Genomic DNA, 21,063 nt, shown 5'->3' with positions numbered 1-21,063 from the left:
AGAGAAGAACAATTCAAAAAAGCAAAAATCAAAGGATTGTGATACTATAAAGCCCAGAATATCATGGAACACAAAAATTAAATAAATAAGAAGGCAGAATAAACTAAAAGACTTGGAAGAGAGATCAAGATCAAATCTTAGATTAAATGGGAACACAGTAGGGATTATAAAGGTAAAGAGGGGAAGAGAATGACATATTTGGAAATATATAAACAATTTCTCAATGTGGCCAGGAACAGGCAAAATGCCAAAAGTAAAACTTCACAGGATATTAGCCTGGTAAAATCCAAAATCCAAATCTCCATGACATATAATTATCAAGCCTCCAAATACAAAGACAAGGAATTATTCTAGCATTAAGAAGTAATTATTTAACAAAGCACATCAATTTGGAATCTCAGATATCTCAGCAGTAAGGAAGACAGTAAAGTTGTTCAAAAAATCTGTGCAAGACTTCTGATCCAAAAAATCATGTATCCCACAGACATAAATAAAATTTCGATTAAAGAAAGAAAAATGAGATTCAAAAATCAACAATAGCTGAAAGATCATATCAAAAAAAAATCTAGAACTGAAACAATTACCCTGGGAAACTGAGGACCTTGAGATTAATCAAGTGACAGGTACTCAAGAAAATTACCTATAACTGAAGAGTACAAAAGTAATGTATATAAGCTTTGAAAAACAAATTTAACTTGGCACAAAAGAATATGTGTAGTACTATTAATAAAGAGTTAAAGTATATAAAATATAAAATGCTATTTTTAAAAACAGAAAAAATGTTTTAAAAAATTAACAAGGAGAAAAAAAACAGAGATCTAGCTTTCCAAAAAAATAGGAGTCAAGCTTCAGGGAACCATACACATAGCTAATTCCATACAGATGGAATCAGAGTTAGGAAAAATCAAGCTCAAATACTACCTCACACACTAGCTATGTGACCCTGGGCAACTCATTTAAGTTCTCAGAGCCTGTTTCCTCAACCATCATAGGAGGGCACTGAAGTTGATGCCTTCTAAGGTCCATTCCAGCTTACAATCAAATGAATCAATGATGTAAAAGACAGAAATTTAAATTAGTTCATCAATCAGTTTTAGTAAAGTAGCAAAATGACTAACATCTCCTCGTCTCTCACTTGGCTGCACTACTTTGGGAATTCTCTGACTGACCTGTCCATGATGCTCCACCTTGCAGCTTCCTTTTGTGTATTGTCTTCCCTCCCTCATTAGATTGTAAACTCTTTGAGGGGCAGGGACTGTCTTTCTTTTTTCATATTTGTCCCCAGCACTCAGCACAGTGCCTTCCACAAAGCAGGCACTTAGTAAATGTTTACTGATTGATTTATAGGTAAATAAAACAGCAATCATTTTCTCTAGCCAATATTAATAAAATAGGAAAAAAATGACAAGAGGCAAATCAATTTTGATATTACATTAAATGTGAGAGGTATAAGTTCCCTTATTAAAAGTAAAAGTCCTGGAACAGATTAAAAAATTCACGGACCTGTTGCCCATAGCTTTTTTAAAAGCTATATAACTGGGGGGGCGGAGCCAAGATGGCGAAGTAGAAAGACGCACATACACATAGCTCTGAACACACAAACCACAGAACGGCTAGAGGGGACCAAGCCAGGGCGAATTCTGCACCCAGAGACCACGGAGTATTGGAGTGAGGGAGATTCCTGCTCCAGAGAGACCTGCAAACCTCTCGCGGGGGGTCCTTCGCGCCGCGGACTGGGCGCCGGGATGGGGAGCGGAGTGCGGCCCTGCCGCAGCCGCGACACTGAGGGGAGGAGATCCGAGAGGGCTACGGGGACGGGATCTCCAGCAGCCACGCGGGTCCCCCCACCCACAGAGGGACCTGCAAACCTCTCGCAAAAGGTCCGTCGCGCTGCAGACGCGGAGCCCAGCCCGGACCTGCGGCGGCGGCGGCCACGGCTCCGAGAGGCACAGATCTGAGAGGGCTCCGGAGGCGGGATCTTCAGCAGCGGCACGGGCCCCCCCACCAACAGGTGACTGACGGGGGTGGGTGATAGAGTCTCTTTGGCGGGTTGAGAGGGGAGTGGGGTACCCCCAAGGCTTGGGCCCCCCCGGGAGGTGGGGGCTGAGAGGCGGCTGCGGACGGGGGCTCCCCAAATGGGCAGGAGCCTGGATCCATTGTGGAAGGTCTGTGCATAAACCCCCAGAGGGAACTATGCCTGAGAGGCGGCCCTGCCCCTGACCACCTGAACTTAATTCTCACACTGAAAAGCAGCCCTGCCCCCACCAAAAATCCTAAGGCGGGAAGCAGCATTTGAATCTCAGTCCCCAAACGCTGGCTGGGAGGACCAGGAGGCGAGGTGGGTGTGAGGAGAACATTCAGAGGTCAGGCCACTGGTTGGAGAAAATGCCAAGAAAAGGGAAAAGAAATAAAACTATTGAAGGGTACTTTTCCGGAGAAAAGACACTTCCTCCCTTCCTTTCTGATGGGGAGGAACAATGCTTGCCATCAGGCAAAGACACAGAAATCGAGGATTCTGTGTCCCAGCCCACCCAATGGGCTCGGGCCATGGAAGAGCTCAAGAGGAATTTTGAAAATCAAGTTAGAGAGGTGGAGGAAAGACTGGGAAGGGAAATGAGAGGGATGAGGGAGAAGCATGAAAAGCAGATCAGCTCCCTGCTAAAGGAGAACCAAAAAAATCTTGAAGAAATTGGCACCTTGAGAACTAGCCTAACTCAGCTGGCAAGGGAGGTGCAAGGGGCCAATGAGGAGAAGAATGCTTTCAAAAGCAGAATTAACCAAATGGAAAAGGAGATTCAAAAGCTCACTGAAGAAAATAGATCTTTCAAAACTGGAATGGTACGGATGGACGCTAAGGACTTTTCGAGAAAGACAGATATCTCAGAACATACCGCGTAGATTCGAAAAATGGAAGATAATGTGAAATATCTTATTGGAAAAACAACTGACCTGGAAAATAGAATCAGGAGAGACAATGTAAAAATTCTGGGACTACCTGAAAACCATGATCAAAAGAAGAGCCTAGACATCATCTTCCATGAAATTATCAAGGAAAACTGCCCTGAGATTCTAGAACCAGAAGGCAAAATAAATATTCAAGAAATCCGCAGAACACCACATGAAAGAGATCCAAAAAGAGAAACTCCTAGGAGCATTGTGGCCAAATTCCAGAATTCCCAGGTGAAAGAGAAAATATTGCAAGCAGCTAGAAAGAAACAATTCAAGTATTGTGGAAATACAATCAGGATAGCACAAGATCTGGCACCCTCTACATTGAGGGATAGAAGGGAATGGAATAGGATATTCCAGAAGTCAAAGGAACTAGGACTGAAGCCAAGAATCACCTACCCAGCAAAACTGAGTATAATACTTCAGGAGAAAAAATGGTCTTTCAATGAAATAGAAGACTTTCAAATTTTCCTGATGAAAAGACCAGAGCTGGAAAGAAAATTTGACTTTCTAACACAAGAATGAAGAGAACCATGAAAAGGCGAACAGCAAAGAGAAATCATAAGGGACTTACTAAAGTTGAACTGTTTACATTCCTACATGGAAAGACAATATTTACAACTCTTGAAACATTTCAGTATCTGGGCACTGGGTGGGAGTACACACACACACACATGCACACATGCACACATACATAGAGACAGAGTGCACAGAGTGAACTGAAGAGGATGGGATCATATATTAAAAAAAAAAATGAAATCAAGCAGTGAGAGAGAAATATTGGGAGGAGAAAGGGAGAAGTTATATGGGGCAAATTATCTCTCATAAAAGAGGCAAGCAAAAGACTTATTAGTGGTGGGATAAAGAGGGGAAGCAAGAGAAAAACATGAGGTCTACTCTCATCACATTCCACTAAAGGAAAGAATATAATGCACACTCATTTTGATAGGAAAACCTATCTCATAATACAGGAGAGTGGGGGACAGGGGCACAAGCAGGGTGGGGGGGAGGATGGAGGGGAGGGCATGGGGAGGAGAATGCAATACGAGGTCGACATTCATGGGGAGGGAAAGGACCATAAGAAAATAGAAGTAAAGGGGGACAGGATAGGATGGAGGGAAATATAGTTAGTCCTATACAACACAACTAGTATGGAAATCATTTGCAAAACTAAACAGATATGGCCTATATTGAATTGCCTGTCTTCCAAGGGGAAGGGGTGGAGAGGGAGGGAGCTAAAGAAGTTGGAACTCAAAGTGTTAGGACCAAATGTAATGTTCTTACCACTGGGTAACAAGAAATACAGGTTAAGGGGTCAAGAAAGCTATCTGGTCCTACAGGACAAAAGAGAAGACGGAGACAAGGGCAGGGAGGGAGGATAGAGGAGAGAGCAGATAGGTCACAGGGGCAATTAGAAAGCTCGGGTTGGGGGGGGAGGGGATAAAAGGGGAGAAAATTTGTAACCCAAAATTGTGTGAAAATAAATGTTAAAAATTAATAAAAAAAATAAAAATAAAAGCTATATAACTGTTCAAAGGTTAGGATAGAGACTAGACTTGTGAAATCACTGATACAAGGAACTACCAGATGAGGAAACTCCTTCCAATGTAGGTTGGTATTTTTTCTGCTACTGAGTCTTAAGAGAACTGTGTAGTACATCAAGAAGTTGAGGGACTCACTGAGGTTCAAATAGCCAATATGTATCAAAAGAGGGGCTACAAAGACATCCCCTCTAGCTGTACATAGATTACATCTCTAGAATGTGTAATTGTAAAAAATGAAAACAATTTTAAACGTCTGTCACTGTTGCCTTTGCACAGGCTGTCCCTCATGCCTGGAATTCTCTTCCTTCTCAATCTTGCCTCTTGGAAGCCACAGCCCTTTCAAAACTTAGTTCAACTATGACATGAAGAGACCTGTCCTGATTTCCCCAGTTGTTAGTACTTCCCGCCCCTATTAAAATTACTTTTATATGTTACTTTATGTTTACTTATCAATGTACAGGCTGTTTCTCCCAAAAGAATATAATTTCCTATTCCCATCACCTAAACCACAATAAATAATACTTGACTTGAGAATGGCTGAAAAAAACTGAGAGCATATCAATGTAATGTGAGATTACTTGTCATTCTTAATTGCATTAAATATAGAGTACAAAGAAATATGGAAAAACATAAAATAATGTGAATCAGAAAATCAGTAGACATATTGATTGCAACTACATTAAAGGAAAATATGTGGACAAATAAAAAAAGTAAATGAATGGGTAAAAAAAGAGGTGGGGACATAGAGGGAATAACTGATGTTATGAGTATGTTGAAGGTAATTTTAAAAATTAAGTAGTTGTAAATATAATAGTCTACTTAGTTTTAGCATTAAGGTTCATAATAAATAACTTATTTAAAAAAAAAGAATCACTCCATATTTTACTACTGTTTGAGATGAAATAGTTACCTGAGGCGCAAATCTTCCCACATCTTCAACAACCCACATAGCATTACAATCTCATAGTATTTTTTCCAACACTCAACAGCTTCTGCTGCAGATGGATCTTCTTTAATATTGCTTTGGTATTCAATTAGTTCCACACGCTTGTTTTTGTACTTCTCCAGAGTTTTTTTAAAACGTTGGGCAATAGGACCAGGAATTGTACCATCCTGTATATCACACCACCTAAGAAATATTATATAATAAAACTCTTATCTTTTGAAATATAATTTGGATCATAAAAATTTAGAGCTACAAGGGAGTTGAGTGCTAATAATCTAGTCCAAACTTAATTTTACAGATAATGAATTAAGGCCAAGATTGGTAAAAGTGACTTGTTTATGAAGTCATAAAGTAGGAAGAGTTGGGATTCAAACCCAGCTCTTTTGACTAAAAATTCAATATTTTTTCCATTAGATCAGAGGTGTCAAACTCACAAAATTCCCAAATACAGGGCTGCACCAGATTAAAATGTAATTGGGAAGTGTTTTAACAAAATAAATAAAAATACATGTAACATAAATAACAGTAATTTGTGATTTTCTACCTTAATATATGCTGCCCACAGGGATACATTTATGAGTTTGGCACTGTTGCACTAGATCATTTGTCAAAATATACTTACAGATTAATTCTTTCTTCAATTAGGGCTGTATAGTTCTCACAACTTTCTTCATCATCCCAGTCTCTCCAAAGGAAATCATAAAAAAACCTAAGATAAACCCAGATTTTCCTCATGATAGTAAAAAAATTGTCCAAAAGTACCGGTAATGATTAAATAAGTTGTGGTACATTTAACTTAACAGGATACTATAATGCAATTAAGATAGATATGAAGTATATATATAGAAATTGGAAAGGTTTTTATGAAATAATGCAAAGTGAAAAAACTATAAGAATGAAGGACATGCCAATTAGATCATCTAAGAGGAAAAGTGAAGAAAAATAAAGTATTCCTGAGGAGGACCAGGAGAAATTAAACTAAAAAAACTTATGATAATTTTTGCAACACAATTAAACTAAACAAATTTAGTTGGTTGTAATGAAGTTTTATATTCATCTTTTGTTAATTATGTTTTAAAATATCCATAACCTTAAGAATAATCAAACAAGTTGTAAAATCCAAAACTTTAGAAGTTTTTCTCAAGAATTAAAGTTTTGAAATATTTCTGAAAGGGACTAATACAGATAGAGACTTAAAAGTGGAAAGTCCTGTGTTTTACCTTAGACTTATCACAGATTCCTGTAGGAAAAATAACAGTGGTGCGACTGATAGTTCCAAAACTAACAAAATGTTTTGGTTGTTTTCAGAAGAAAAGATTAAGAAATGGGAAAAACAATTAAAAGAAAACTAACCCATATATCCTACTGGCCACAACTCTAACAGACCTCAGCTGACTTGGTCATGTGATGATACAGGTAATACAATAGTGAGGTGGTTGAAATAAACACATTAACCATGCTGAAATCCATTAGTTTGATAACATATAAGCAAGGTCTTGGGACAGGTTTCTCAGGAAGCAAGGAGCTCTACCAAAAGGAAATGAGGCAGGAGAAACAGGAAAGAGATGATTGGCAACAGAAATAACTGGTGCTAATTATCACATTTCTTTTCTAATGTGTTTATATTTTTGTTGCTTATTTCCTAAACTTTTAAAAACAAAATTCTTAAAAATCAAGCTCTTATCACAGCATAGTCTCTTATCCCAATGTACATATAGGACAGAAAGAACAATAAAAAGAAGGTAATTTCAAATACTGCGAAAGTTAGATAGGTACTGGGTGAATTTAACTTAGTACTACACAATTAAAACTAAACCAAAAAATATTTATTGAGAGCTTTCCATGTGCAAAGGTTACAAAAAAGCTACAAATCAAGTAAAATCAGCAAAATGAACATGACTAACTTAAAACCAATAAAAAATACTAATACCTTACAACTTCCAAGGCCAAGGCAATATCATGTATATCATCATCTTGCCCTTGAACTGGATAAACTTCCAAAAGAGGTACACTGTGTTCTAGTTCTTCTAATGTTTCATCAATCAAATCTCTTGGAATATTTGCAATATTAGATGAAAAGGGCTCAGCAACAGATACAGTAACTTTGAAACAAGATGATGAGCTTTGGCGTGGTTTACAAGTTACCTAAAATAAATGTCATATAATTAAAAGATTTCATTTGCTCTTCTAATGTATTTCTTTTTATAATGAAGCCCAATTATGTAGTTTTTAAAATTAAAGTTTCCTGACTTAAATTCATGTAATAGTTATATAATTCTGATCCTGTGTCAATTACTTCATTACTAAAAAAAAACACAAAAACTTTTTGCTTACAGCTTGTACTTTAGAAATTGTATTAGCATAAAGGTATACTAGGGCATAATTTGCATATTTTCAATACTATTTCAAATATATTCTAATTTAATAAAAAATTATTTCACTGAAATTTTTTAGAAATATGAACTAGTCCTTTATTAAATGTTTCAAATGTAAACATGTGCAACTATAGTGCAATTTTAAGATACTACATATAGCTACACAAACTAGAGAACTCTAACTTCAGATATAGCAAAACACATTCAGCGAGCAGGAAATATGCACAGCCATTCTGCACCCAAGATTATGAGATCTTAGATCTACGCTAGAAAGGCCCGAAGTCATCTGAGGAATGGGAAGCTAAGTGACTTGCCATATCACACAGGTCAGATGGTGGGGTCAGGATTTAAACGCAGGCTCTCTGCTTCTGCAGCTAGTGCTTATTCCACAGAACCATACTGACTTTTTCCTATCAAAGTAGTTTCACAAGTAACTGTTAATACATCATTAGCAATCCCCTTTCCAATAAAATTCACAAAACTCAAGTATAATATCTTTTGACCCAACTTCCCAGTTTTAATACCTTATAAAATTAACTGATTCCTGTAACAGATTCCTAATATTTTTTGACAGAAACAAAGGACCTAGGCAGCAAAGGGGCACAGTAGACCAAAAGCTGGGTCTGGAGTCTGGAGGCCCTGATTTTAATCTAACCTCAAACACTTATGAGTTGTGTAACTTAACCTGTCTGCTTCAGTTTTCCCATCTGTAAAATGGGGATAATAATAGCACCTACCTCACAAGATTGCTGTAAGTATCAAATGAGTTAATAATTGTAAAGATTTTAGCAGAGTTATCTGGCATATAGTAATTGCTATATAAATGTTAGGTATTATTATTGTTATAGATTATGCTTCTATTTTCTGGATTTAGACTTCTAAAAAATGTACTTCATAATACAAATCCATGAAAAAAATCATGAAAAAATTTATTAAACAGGATAAAAATTCCTTGTCTAGAATGAAGATTTAATTAACTGAGGTAAAAAATTAAACTACTGGGAAAAAATTCATGCATTACGGTGCTTAATACCTAGGGCAAGTCACTTAGCAATTCTGGGGTTCAATCAGCTGATCTGTAAAATGTGGAAGTTGAACTCGATCTCTAAAGCCCTAACCAAATCCCAAATAATATGACCAGATAATTACTGTTTATATTCAAAGAACAAGTGTTTCCCCAAAATTGATCATGTCAAAAAAATTTTCTATATAGAAACCTTATTTTCCCATTGAATTTAAAGTTATAAATATATGCCTTTAAAATGAAATTATCTGATCATAAGTTATAACAAAAATCACACTTGATGTAAGTACTATTTTAAAACTGTGAACTTAAAAGTAAATTGTTCATTTAAAAATAAACAAAAATGCTCAATAAATCTTATACTCAAGCTGAGTTTGCCATTGTTCGTTATTTCTCATCCTACTGTGCTACTTTTCTGCCTCTGTTATTCTAAAATTCTAAAGAATATTAACAGACTTGACCTTCATAAACTGCTATACTATCTTTCCTTTTTAAATTGTTTAGCTAAATTGTAGCCATCTAATTCACACCCCTTAATTGTACAGTTGAGGCAACTGAGGCTCAAAAAATTAAGTGACCTGTTTAAGGTTCTTTTCATTTATTCATTTATTCAACATGTTTATTATGCATTTATGGTATACAGGTTCTGAGTGAGAAATAAAAATTAAATGAAACATAATCCCTGCCCTCATAGAGATTATAGTTCAATTATAGTCTAAGACATGGATAATTATAATATATAATATTAGATGATATTAGAAAGTTGAAAAACAACATGCTATTGGAACTTTAAGGCAAAACGTTATTTTTAGCAAGAGGTCACCGAAAATCGCATTTTTAATTACACAAACAAAACGAATTCAGCCAAGATTAGAAGGAAAGCAGTAAAATGGGGGGAAAAAATTTATAGCAAGTTTCTCTGATGAAAGGCATACATAAACTGAAGCACAGTGAAATGAGCTGGACCAGATAGTGTATACAGTAGTAGCAACACTGTACAATGACCAACTGTGAATAACTTCGCTATTCTCAGCAACATAATGATCCAAAACAATTCCAAAGGACTCATGATAAAAAATTCTATTCACCTCCAGAGAAAACTGATGGTATCTGAATGCAGTTCAAAGTAGACTTTTATTCACTTTTTTTAGTCTGTGTTTTCTTTCACAACTGGTAACTGCACATGTATAACCTATATGAAATTGCTTCCTGTCTCAAGGTGGGGGAAAGAGAAGGAGAGAAAATTTTGAACTAACTTTAAAAAATGAATGTCAAAATTATTTTTACGTTAAATTGGAAAAAACAAAATATCACCAAAAAAAACCATCCTTTTCATCATTTCTTGTAACACAAAAATATTCTATCATAATTATATACAACTTGTTAAGCCATTCCCCAATTGATGGGCATCCCCTTAATTTTCAATTCTTTGCAATCACAAAAAAAGCTGTTTTAAATCTTTTTGTACATATGGGTCCTTTTCCTTTTCTTTGATGTCTTTGGGGTATAGACCTAGTAGTGGTATTGCTGGGTCAAAAGATATGCAGAGTTTTATAGCACTTTGGGCATAGCTCCAAATTACTCCCCAGAGTGGCTGGATGAGTTCACAAACTTTACCAACAGCGCGTTAGTGTTCTAGTTTCCCACACTTCCTCCAACATTTGTCATTTTCCTTTTCCGTCATACTGGCCAATTTGATACATATGAGGTGGCACTTCAGACTTCTTTAATTTGCATTTCTCTAATCAATAGTGATTTTGTAGATAGCTTTGGTTTCTCATTTTGAAAAATTTCTGTGTTCATATCCCTTGACTATTTCTCAATTAGGGAATCACTCTTATTCTTATGAATTTGACTGAGTTCTCTACATGTTTGTGACTTAAGGCCTTTATAAGAGAAACCTGCTGTAAAAAAATTTTTTTTCCCAGTTTGCTGCTTTCCTTCTTGAAAGGAAATCTTGACGGCCTTGGTTTTGTTTGTGCAAAACCTTTTAAATTTAACCAAAGCTATTCATTTCACATCCTATAAGGCTCTCATGTTTGGTCATAAATTCTTCCCTTATCCATAAATTTGACAGGTAAAATATTCCATTCTCCCCTAATTTGCTTATAGTAGCACCTTTTTACGTCTAAATCATATATGCATTTTGACTGTGTCCTGGTAAAAGGACTAAGATGTTGGTTTATACCTCGTTTTTGTCAAACTGCTTTTAAATTTTCCCAGCAATTTTTGTCAAATAGTGAGTTCTTGTCCCAAAGTTTATCAAACTTTGGGTTTATCAAACACATTCACTACTATGTATTATGAAACGAATCTATCCCACTGACCCACCACTCTTTCTTGGTCAGTACCTGATCTTTTTTTTTTTTGCCCTGAGACCTGGGTCAGGCCAAAACAACAGTTTTATTATTTCAGCATTCAGCAACATCTCAGTCATCAAAAATAAAACTCTAACACCAAGGGATGGAAGGAAGACTTCTCTACAGCATGATTAGGTAGGCTGCATCCAGAGCCCCCCAGGGTGCCACAGGCAGGAAGGATGGTGGTTATTCATTCATTCAATAAATTAGGAAGTGCAGAATTCCGGGGGCCAACTGCTCTTTTCTGGGCTGGCATAAGGTCATCAATGGACTGGCCCTGCTCCAAATGCTTCTCCATCTCAGTGAGCAGCTTCACACCATCCACCACCATCTGCACCAACTCCACCTCTGAGAAGCCCAATTGGTCAGCACTGGAGATGTCAAAGACACCACCCAGTTGCTGTGTCCACATCCCCTGTCCCCCTCTTCTGCAGTCTCAGTTTCTTCAGAACCTCACCAAACTTCTCATGCTTGCCCAGGTGGGCAAGTTTGATATGGACACCTGCACGTAGGCCTGTGCCCAGGTTGGAGGGGCATGTCAAGATGTAGCCCAGGTGAGGATTCCATATGAACTCGTAGTTCTTGGTCTTAAAAAGGGTTTCAATCTGGGTAAGCCCTGTGCAGAAACGTGTGAATACCTCCTTCATGTTACCTCCCTTCTGCATGGAGATGACCCTCAGGTGACCTTCCACACTGATCCACACCAGAAAGGTCTTGTTGTCATTGTGCCAAATGCCTCTGCCATTGGGCCAGTCTTGGGCCATGCCAGAAGCCAAGAGGAGTGGGGGGACAGACCTGTCAATCAACTGCTGCTGTTCCTGCTCAGTCATATTCTTCAAAGCACAGTAATCCCCATTCAGGTCACCTTCCAGGCTGGCCAGAGCTTCCACAGACAGCTTCTCTATGGCACAGCACTCACCCCGGCTACAATGTGGAGGCAGGCAGAATCTTTGGATACTCCGGCCAATCTGAACACAGGAACTCAGAACATAGTTTGGATCCAGGTCATCACCACCCTGCAGATTGTCAGCGTTAAGATCAGTCTTATGCTCATCAGAAGGCTTGTAGCCTCCATGTCTGTCCTCAATAATGGGATCAAACAGTTCCTTGAACACTTCGTAGCTCTCTTCATCTCCAGTAACACAGCCCACAGTCATGATGAATGGGTACCCTGGGTTGTCCACACTGGTTTGGATGCCATCCAGGGTGAAGCCGCTTGATGTAGCCTTATCCCGGAGTTTTTCATACAGCTCAAGCGTCAGCACCTTAGCCATGTGGTTGTTGTGCGAGGAGAGGTCAGGATATTCCTCCTCGGTGGGGTAGCGGGTAGCATGTTGTGGCTACTGGAGAATGGCATGATGGCAGGAAATGAGGGAGCTCTGGGGATCACAGAGGACGAGCAGGTTACGAGGATGCTGCAGCGATGGCAGCTGCGCAGGGATCCCAGGCCACCTAAGCTTGAGCTCAGTCACCGAGTCCCAGATTGTTCTGATCATGTATTTGATCTGGGTTTTTTGTTTTGTTGGGGTTTTTTTTGAGATCTGGTACTGCTAGACTACCTTCCTTCACATTTTTTTTTTCATTAATTCCCTTAACATTCTTGAACTTTTATTTTTCCAGATGAGTTTTATTTTTTCTAGTTCTATAAAATGTTATGGAAGTGTGATTGGTATGGCACTGAGCAAGTAAATTAAGCATAACTGTAATTTTTATTATATTGGCTCAGCCTATTCATGAGCAATTAATATTTCTCTAATTGTTTAGATCTGATTTTCTGTGAAAAACATTTTGTTACTGTGTTCATATAGTTCTTGGGTTTGTCTTAGTAGGTAGACTCCCAAGTACTTTATGTTGTCTACAATTTCAGAATTTCTCTTTCTTTCTCTTTCTGTTGGCTTTTGTTGGTAGTATGCAGAAATGCTGGTGATTTATGTAGATTTATTTTATATCTTGCAACTCTGCTGAAATTGTTAATTATTTCAAGTAGTTTTTTTAGTTGATTCTTTAGGATTTTCTAATATACCATCATGTCATCTGCAAAAAGTGGTAGCTTTGTTTCCTCTTATTACTTCAATTTCTTTTTCTTGTCTTATTGCTATAGCTAGCATTTCTAGTATAATATTGAATAATAGTGGTGATAATGAACATCCCTGTTTCATTCCTGATCTTACTGGAATTTGGCTATAACATTCCTAATATTTTTCATTTTGATATCTCTTTCATGAGGTGATCGGTAGTGGATTCTTTGCATTTCTACTTACCCAATGTAGATACTACTTTCATTTTAACAAAACCTCCATTTATGCTTATGAGTGTTGTTTTGTCAAAAGCTTTTTCTTCATTTATTGACATAATTCTATGATGCTGGTTGTTTCTATTATCAATATGACCAATTATGCTAATAGTTTTCCTAATACTGAGCCAGTCCTGTATTCCCACCTGATCAGTGCATGATCTTTGTAACATAGTGCTGTAATCTCCTTGCTAGTTTACTTTATTTAAAATTTTTGCATCAATTGGGAAATTGGTCTAGAGTTTTCTTTTCTCTGCTTTTGCTCTTCCTGATATAGGTATCACCTATCACCAATTTGTGTTGTAAAAGGAATATGGTATAACTCCTTCTTTGCCTATTTTGCCAAACAGTTAATATAGTATTGGAATTAATTGTTCTTTAAATGTTTTGGTAGGATTCACTTGTAAATCCATCTAATCCTGGGGAACTTTTCTTGAGAAGCTCATTAATGGTTTGTGTAATTTCTTTTTCTAAGACAAGATTATTTAAGTATTCTATTTCCTCTTCTGTTAATCTGAATAATTTATATTTTTACAGTCATCCATTTTTCTTAGATTATTAGGTGTACTTGCATGTAAGTGGGCAAAATAGCTCCTAATAATTGTTTTAATTTCATCTTCACTGGTGGTGCATTCATTCTATTCATTTTTGATACTGGTAACGTGGTTTTCTTTCCTTTTTCAAAATTAAATTAACCAATGGTTTGTTTTTTTTTCTTAAAACCAGCTCCTACTTTTATTTATTAATTCAACAGTTTTCTTACTATTCAATTTTACTTTCAATTTTTAATGAAATTTATTACTTTCAATTTTATTAATCTGCCCCTTGATTTTCAGCATTTTCTAATTGGGGGCTTTTAATTTGTTCTTTTTCTAGTTTTTTTAATTGTATGCCCAATTCATTGATCTCCTCTTTTTCTATTTTATTGATGTAAGCATTTACAGAAATATAAATTTTCCTGTAAGAACTGCTTTGGCCACATCCCATAAACTTTGGTATGTTGTCTCCCCCTATTCTCTTTAACAAAAGCATTGTAAGCACTGGGCTTAGAATCAGGAAGACTCATCTTTGTGAATTCAAGACTGATCTCTGTGATCCTAGGCAAAGTCACTTAACCTTGTTTGCCTTAGTTCCTCACCTATAAAATGAGCTGGAGAAGGAAATGACAAAACATCCCAGTACTTTTGCCAAGAAAATCCCAAATGGGGTCATGAAGATTTGGTCACAATTGAAATGACTCATCAACAACAAAAACCTGCCTCTGTTACACTGTCTGTGTGACCCAAAGCAAGTCATTTAGCCTCTTTCAGCTCCAGGTAACTAAGAATTAGCAAAAAAGCTGTGGACCTGCATTGGTAGAGGGTGTTTTCTCTCCTTGGACTTCCCTATACTAATGATATGGTTGGTCCAGGAAAAAGAAAAAAGAAAAAAAGAAAGAAAATACCCAAAAGAATTATAACCAAGTTAACCAAAGTTGCAAACCTTTCATCTTTGTCTTAATAATCTGCAGGTTGAAAGATCCTGCATGATTAAAAATCTTTTATATGAAGATGTTACCGACTCATTTTCTGGTAAGAGAAGTTTTGAGTTTTCTAGTAATAATATTGAATTACACTGAATTATACACATTCTTAAAACTTATGTCTTTCAAAAGTACAAATTTCCAAGATAAATAGATACATGGCTGGAAGTGCCTTTGGAGGTAGGGAGAAAGAAGTGGTTTGTGGAACAGAGATTCTTTCCATATAAAGATAACCAACCCTCAGGGGAATCAAACCCATAACCTTGGCCTTTGAAGTAGCTTTTTCTAACCTCTAACAGGCCCAAATCATATCTGCTGAAAATAAGAACTCCAATAGAAGCCTGCCCCTGTAAAAATGCTAAAAGATAAGAATTTTACTAAGAGTGCTTTAAGGGTCCCTGGCTTTTTATTCCAACAGGAATCTAACCACATACAGTAATTCAAACTGGATAACAGTTTTGTTTGACAGACCTTCCTGACATTATAGGTTTCAACCAACAGAAATTTTTAAAGTGCAATTTGGTTTGCATGTGGGATAATGTTTACATTATTAAAAGTAAAACTATATTAAAAGTTTATTTTCCAAAGTAAATATTCATGGGGCAGCTAGCTCAGTGGATATAGCACCAGCCCTACAGTCAAGAGGACTTGAGTTCAAATGTGACCTAAGACACTTGACATTAGCAATTTGACCCTAGGCAAGTTACTTAACCCCACTGCCTCCTTAAAGAAGAAATTCACAAAGTAAGTATTCATTAACATTAGTGTAGGTCTTAGTGTTTAGCAAGACATTAAAAAAACTGTAAAAGTAGACATCCCAAGCCCTACTAAATCAGGCCTGCACAATGTACAGCCTGCTGGCTATTTGTGGCCCACCAACAGGAGGTATGTTGTGAAGATCTGCATCCTTTACATTTTTTGCTGGCCAGCAGAAACTCCAAAATGGCAATGTCCAAATAAATTGGGTTTATAAGAGTTTATAAGTTATATAAGTTTATAAGAGTACTAAAAGGATCTAATAATTTTATTCAAAAAAGAGTAAATTAAAAATAATTTACCTCAACAAGGACTCCAACAAAAGGTATGGAAGCTTCTTCATATTTGATGAAGAACAACTCTGGATTTGTCTTCCAGACACCAAGCCATTTGTCTTTCATCTTTAATTTTTCTGATAGATATTTGCTCATTGCTTCATCAGCATCCTCTGCCTAGCACAAGTATAATGGAAAATATTAGTAACATTATATTTATGACTAAATTTTCTAGCTGATTTCCATTTAAATATAAATTAATGAAGGTGAAAAGGAACATTCCTTTTAAAGAAAAAGGAAGTTTGCAGAAACAGAAACCATTTGAGCATTTTCTTTAGAATTAAAACAAACTAGAAAGAGATCTATAAGCCTACTATAGTACTTGGTAGATGTGCCTTTCACCCAAAACCAGAATATAGTACATTTATCCAAAAGCAAAATAGTGTAATTCTAACTCTCTAAGTAGAAAGACTATATTAAAAACAAAATAAATGATCCTTTGCCTCAGACTAACTTTTGCAAAGGGCTACTGTTTAATATCTAGACAACTTTACAGAAATTTTTTAGTATATAAAAATCTAAAGTGTTCTTCCATTTTATAAATGCGAACAGTAGCAACAGTCCAACTGTCTTGGGATCACCAAGGGTTTAAATGTAATTCAACAATGACAAATGACTAAAGTTAAATAATTTAAAGTTAAAGTTAAATTTAAAGTTAAATAACTTGAAAACATGTTACTTTATAAATGACACAATAATTTACATACTGATATTTTACCAATTACTGTAAATAGTGTTTTGGTATTCTTTTTTACATTTATCTCAGCATCAAATGCATATGGCTCATTAAAAAAAGAGTATCTTAACTTTAAAGTTTTTATTGAAATGTTCAGTGTTCACTCCCACCCAGGATGACCATATAACATCTATGAAAACAGGCAAAAATCTAATTTTTTAGAAACATACACTACAAATATTTATCATCTGAAAACTAACCATTCCTAAAACAAGAATTTTGGCTCTGTTGCACACAAATTAAAACTGAACTTATATCAATAAGGGTCAAATTAGGGCAAGTAGATGGCCAGTGTAGAGCACTGACCCTGGAGTCAGGAGAACCTGGGTTCAAATCTAGCCTCAGATACTTGACACTTACTAGCTGTGTGGTACTAGACTAGTCACTTAACCCTTATTACCTCACCCAAATAAATAAATAAAGGCCCAACATCTAAATATTCCAATCTAAAACAATGAGATAAAAATTCTAACTGTAACCCTAGATGTAGCAAATCTACAACGACAGGAACACATGCCTTCAACTTTTAGGGACTACCAAATGGAAAAATCCTAAACTGGGAAGCCCTTGTCCAAGTAAACTTACACATCTGTGGAAAAATAATGTAACCGACATTTATTTACACTACAACAATAATAGTAAAATTCACCATTTCCTACGGCACAATAAGAGCGAAAGGAGCAGAACCAAGACAATGTTGCATACAGTAACAGCAACATTATTCGAAGAACAACTGTGAACCACTAAGTTATTCTGAGTATTATAAATGGTCAAAATAACTACAAAGGACCTATGAAGGAAGATGATATCTATCTCCCACGAAAGAACTAGTAAACTGAAGTAAAATACATGTGTGTATATGTATTTATCGTGAGAAATGGTGGCTTTCTTTAGCGTGGGGTAGGAGGAACAATAGTTTCAAATTTAAAATGCAACAAAAAATTTTTTTTTTCATTTTTAAAAAGAAAAAAAACAACAACTAGTCCTTAGGGGTTTACATATATCTCATTTTATCCTTACAAAAATTCTGGGAGTGAGGCCCTATTATTACTCTCATTTTACTGATGAGGAATCCAAAGTAGACCAAGGTTAAGTCACTTGCCCAGGCTTACAAAGCTTGTAAGTGGCCAGGCACTATGCTAAACTCCAGGGAAACAAAAAGAGGCGAAAGCTGTGCTTGCCCTCAATCTAATACGGGAGACAACAAGCAAACAATTGTGTACAAACAAGGTGAAATGCAAGGGGCTGGGGAAAAGCTTTCTGTGGAAGCTGGGTTTTTAGCTGGGACTTAAAGGACGCCAGGAGGCAGAGGAGAGGAGAGAGCACATTCCAGGAATGGGGGACAGCCAGAGGAAACGCTCAGAGCCGAGAGCTGGAAGGTCTAGTGCAAGACCCGCCGGGCCAGTGTCACTGGATCCCAGAGTACAGGTGGGGTAAGGCGGGGGAGGGGGCTCTCGGATGGCCTCTGAATGACGAGGGAGATGAGCAGCCCGAGGAGGGGTTGGTGAGGTGACACGGTAGGACTCGGGCCTTAGGGAAACCACCCTCCAATCTCAGGTGCGGCCCCACATCTGCGGGCAGTCTCTCTCCCTCCCCTTACTGCGGGAGCCTCCTCTCTTCGATGATCTCCCACCTGCCCCACGTGTACTTGTTTGTACCGCGCGCTTTGCACGTGGTCTCCCCTACCAAACCGGGAGCCTGCGCAGAGGAAGGACTTGGTAGAACGCTAGCCGGAGGCCGGCCCTGAAGTTCAAACCTAGCCCGAGGCACACGAGCTCATTCGGTCAAATGAAGACTAGGCAGGAACTGGCTGGGTCTGGGAGGCCATTTGTCAATTCTGACGTATTCTACAGGATTATTTCCATCCGCGCCCTGGGTCGCCAAGCTCCGGGCCTTGGGACATCGCCTCAAGACTCCACCCTTGGGTGCCGCCACGTCCAGGGGCCCCGCACAATTCAGTTGGGGGACGGGGGTGGGGGAGGGGGTGGTCCTGGGCTGGTCCACTCCCGGCCTGCCCCGCATGCTCGTCTGTCTCCAGCCAAGGAAGGCATGGGGGCAGGGTCACCAGGGTGCAAACCCGGCTCGCTGGGTGCCCTCAGTTTCCCACGAACGTACAATGGGGGACCCCTCTAAGAGGGCTGCGGAGGGGCTCGGACGAGGCCCCGGGCCCGCCTTGGCCTCACCTTGCAGCCCTGCAGCACCTGGTCGCAATAGAGCGCCACCTTCTCGTCGCGCCACATGCCCCTCATGGGGGACGCGCAGACGGGCGGCAGCGGCTGCGCCTCCTCCTCGTCCTCCTCGTGCACCGAGAGCAGGCCCTCCTCCTCCTCCTCTTCCTCCTCCTCCTCCTCCTCCTCCTCGCCCTCTCCACCGGGGCCCTCGGCCTGGGCGATGGGCAGGAGCTGCAGCCGCCGCCGGGCCGCCTCCCGGCCCGCTTTGCCCTTCACGGGCCTCGGCGAGGCCACGACTGACCGCACCGGGGACACGCTGCCCTTGGCGGCCGCTTCTTCGAGGGCCGAGAAAGCGCCCTTCTCCCCGCGCCTCCCGGGGCTGACCACCATAGCCAAGGCTCCCGTCTCCGTATTGTTGGATCCCGACGCCATTTCGTCCGCAGCCCGGCGGCGAGGTAGAACCGTTGGCCACTTTTCCCGCCCAGAACCGAGCTGGCCAATGGGCACGCGGCACGCTCCCGGACGCCGCAACGAGCGGCAGCGCGCGGCACGGGGTGGGGGTGGGGTAGGGGGCAGTCACGTGGACTCGAGGGGCCCGGCTAGCCGGCCCCCCACCGTGCGCATGCACAACCTCCGGAGCGGTCCCCCCACCCCGGAGGTCTCAGCAGCTCTCCCCTTTTCCTGGAGGACGCCTGAGCGACGGATCCGTTTTCTTTTTTTGACCGAATAAGTGAGAATTTAAAGAAGCTGCCCCCGCCCCAATGCCCCCCTCCCCCAAGCACACCACGGTGGCACACACAGAGAGCACGGGCACGGAAACCCCCCACCTCCACTGAGCCCGTCCTAAGGGGCCGCCCTCTGTCCGCAGACACTTGGGGGCGCTGGAGGGAAGGGGTAGGACAGTGCGCTGGGTGAAGGCTTTGCGAGGTGCCTCCTGGGAAGTCAGACAGACGGCGCTGCTCCCCAGACAGGCGTTGTGCTCCGGGGCGCCCAGAGAGGGGTGACGGGGGTGGCTGCGTCCGTGTGTGCACATGGAATGTGCTGGGAGCGCAGGTAAGTCTGCCGAGGTGTGGAAACAGACCGCGCGTACCCACGCACACGGGCACGTGTAAGGTCGTACTCTATATATACAGGTGTCTATCCATATATGTATATACAGGTGTCTATATAATGTACACGAAGGCGCATGTGTGTGTGTATATACACATCCATACATACCTGTATATATGTATAGACACAGAGTGGAGTATTTGTATATGCACTGTATGTATACGTGTGTGTACATGTGTGTACACACGCACACATGAGTATGGGTATATATATATATATATATATATATATATATATATATATATATATACATCTGTGTGTGTGTCCACACCCCTAATATATGCATACTGTGTATCCTGCCCAGGTATGTGATCTTGTGGATTTGGTTTGGGGTTCAGAATAATCAAGGTCATCTGTATTGGTAGACTCTATCTGGATAAGAGCAGGCAGCCATTTCTGTCATGGGGGTAAAACAGAGTAAAGAGAGGTTCTACAAGAGTACTACAAATTAGTACAAGCATTTGACTTCTACCCTCCTTTCCCCTCTCAGAAACAGGGCAGTGAAGTGGTAGTGACCTGTTACAAAAAACTGGGGTAGATGGGATGGAAACATTTCTAGAGAAATGCATAACTGGAAAAGAACGTGGCCTGGAGTTGTAGTGAGATCAAGGGATGACCAGCGGACAGCCTTTGCATCCCTTAAATATATCCCAGATATCCAAAGGACAGGGGAAGGCTTAGCACATTTGGTGAACTCCTTGTGGAGTCCAAACAAAAGAGGAAATGAGCAAAAGTGAGTTACCTGTTCGTATCAATGAGATCACAGATTCCCAAAGGAGTATTGATATATAAGGACAATGAGTCTCAGAGAGGTTAATTGATGATAAAATGATTTAGAGCCAGAAGGGATCTCAGAGGTTTTTAGCCCAATTTACTAATTTTACTGAAGAGGAAACTGAATCCCTTAGGCAGGAAGGGATTTGCCCAAGGTCATACAGGTAA

General features: G+C 39.5%; 1 protein-coding gene and 1 pseudogene across 1 annotated transcript in view; both read right to left on the bottom strand.

The window, feature by feature from the left end:
* SHCBP1L (SHC binding and spindle associated 1 like) overlaps positions 1-19,545 on the bottom strand; it is a 39,259-nt gene extending 19,714 nt beyond the window's left edge. Inside the window, exons 1-5 of the mRNA XM_072648440.1 lie at positions 19,024-19,545; positions 16,072-16,221; positions 7,370-7,584; positions 6,062-6,148; positions 5,404-5,622 (exon numbers count right to left, since the gene is read on the bottom strand). Coding sequence (XP_072504541.1) covers positions 5,404-5,622; positions 6,062-6,148; positions 7,370-7,584; positions 16,072-16,221; positions 19,024-19,443 — 1,091 coding nt within the window. The 5' untranslated portion in view covers positions 19,444-19,545. The remainder of the gene's footprint in view (positions 1-5,403; positions 5,623-6,061; positions 6,149-7,369; positions 7,585-16,071; positions 16,222-19,023) is intronic.
* Positions 11,307-12,641, bottom strand: LOC140529643 (creatine kinase B-type pseudogene; annotated as a pseudogene).
* Positions 19,546-21,063: the final 1,518 nt, after the last annotated feature.

Source organism: Notamacropus eugenii, chromosome 2, assembly GCF_028372415.1.
Source record: "Notamacropus eugenii isolate mMacEug1 chromosome 2, mMacEug1.pri_v2, whole genome shotgun sequence".
Taxonomy (NCBI): Eukaryota; Metazoa; Chordata; class Mammalia; order Diprotodontia; family Macropodidae; genus Notamacropus; species Notamacropus eugenii.
Note: the sequence above shows the minus strand (reverse complement) of the source record. Positions and strands in the feature narration are given on the sequence as shown.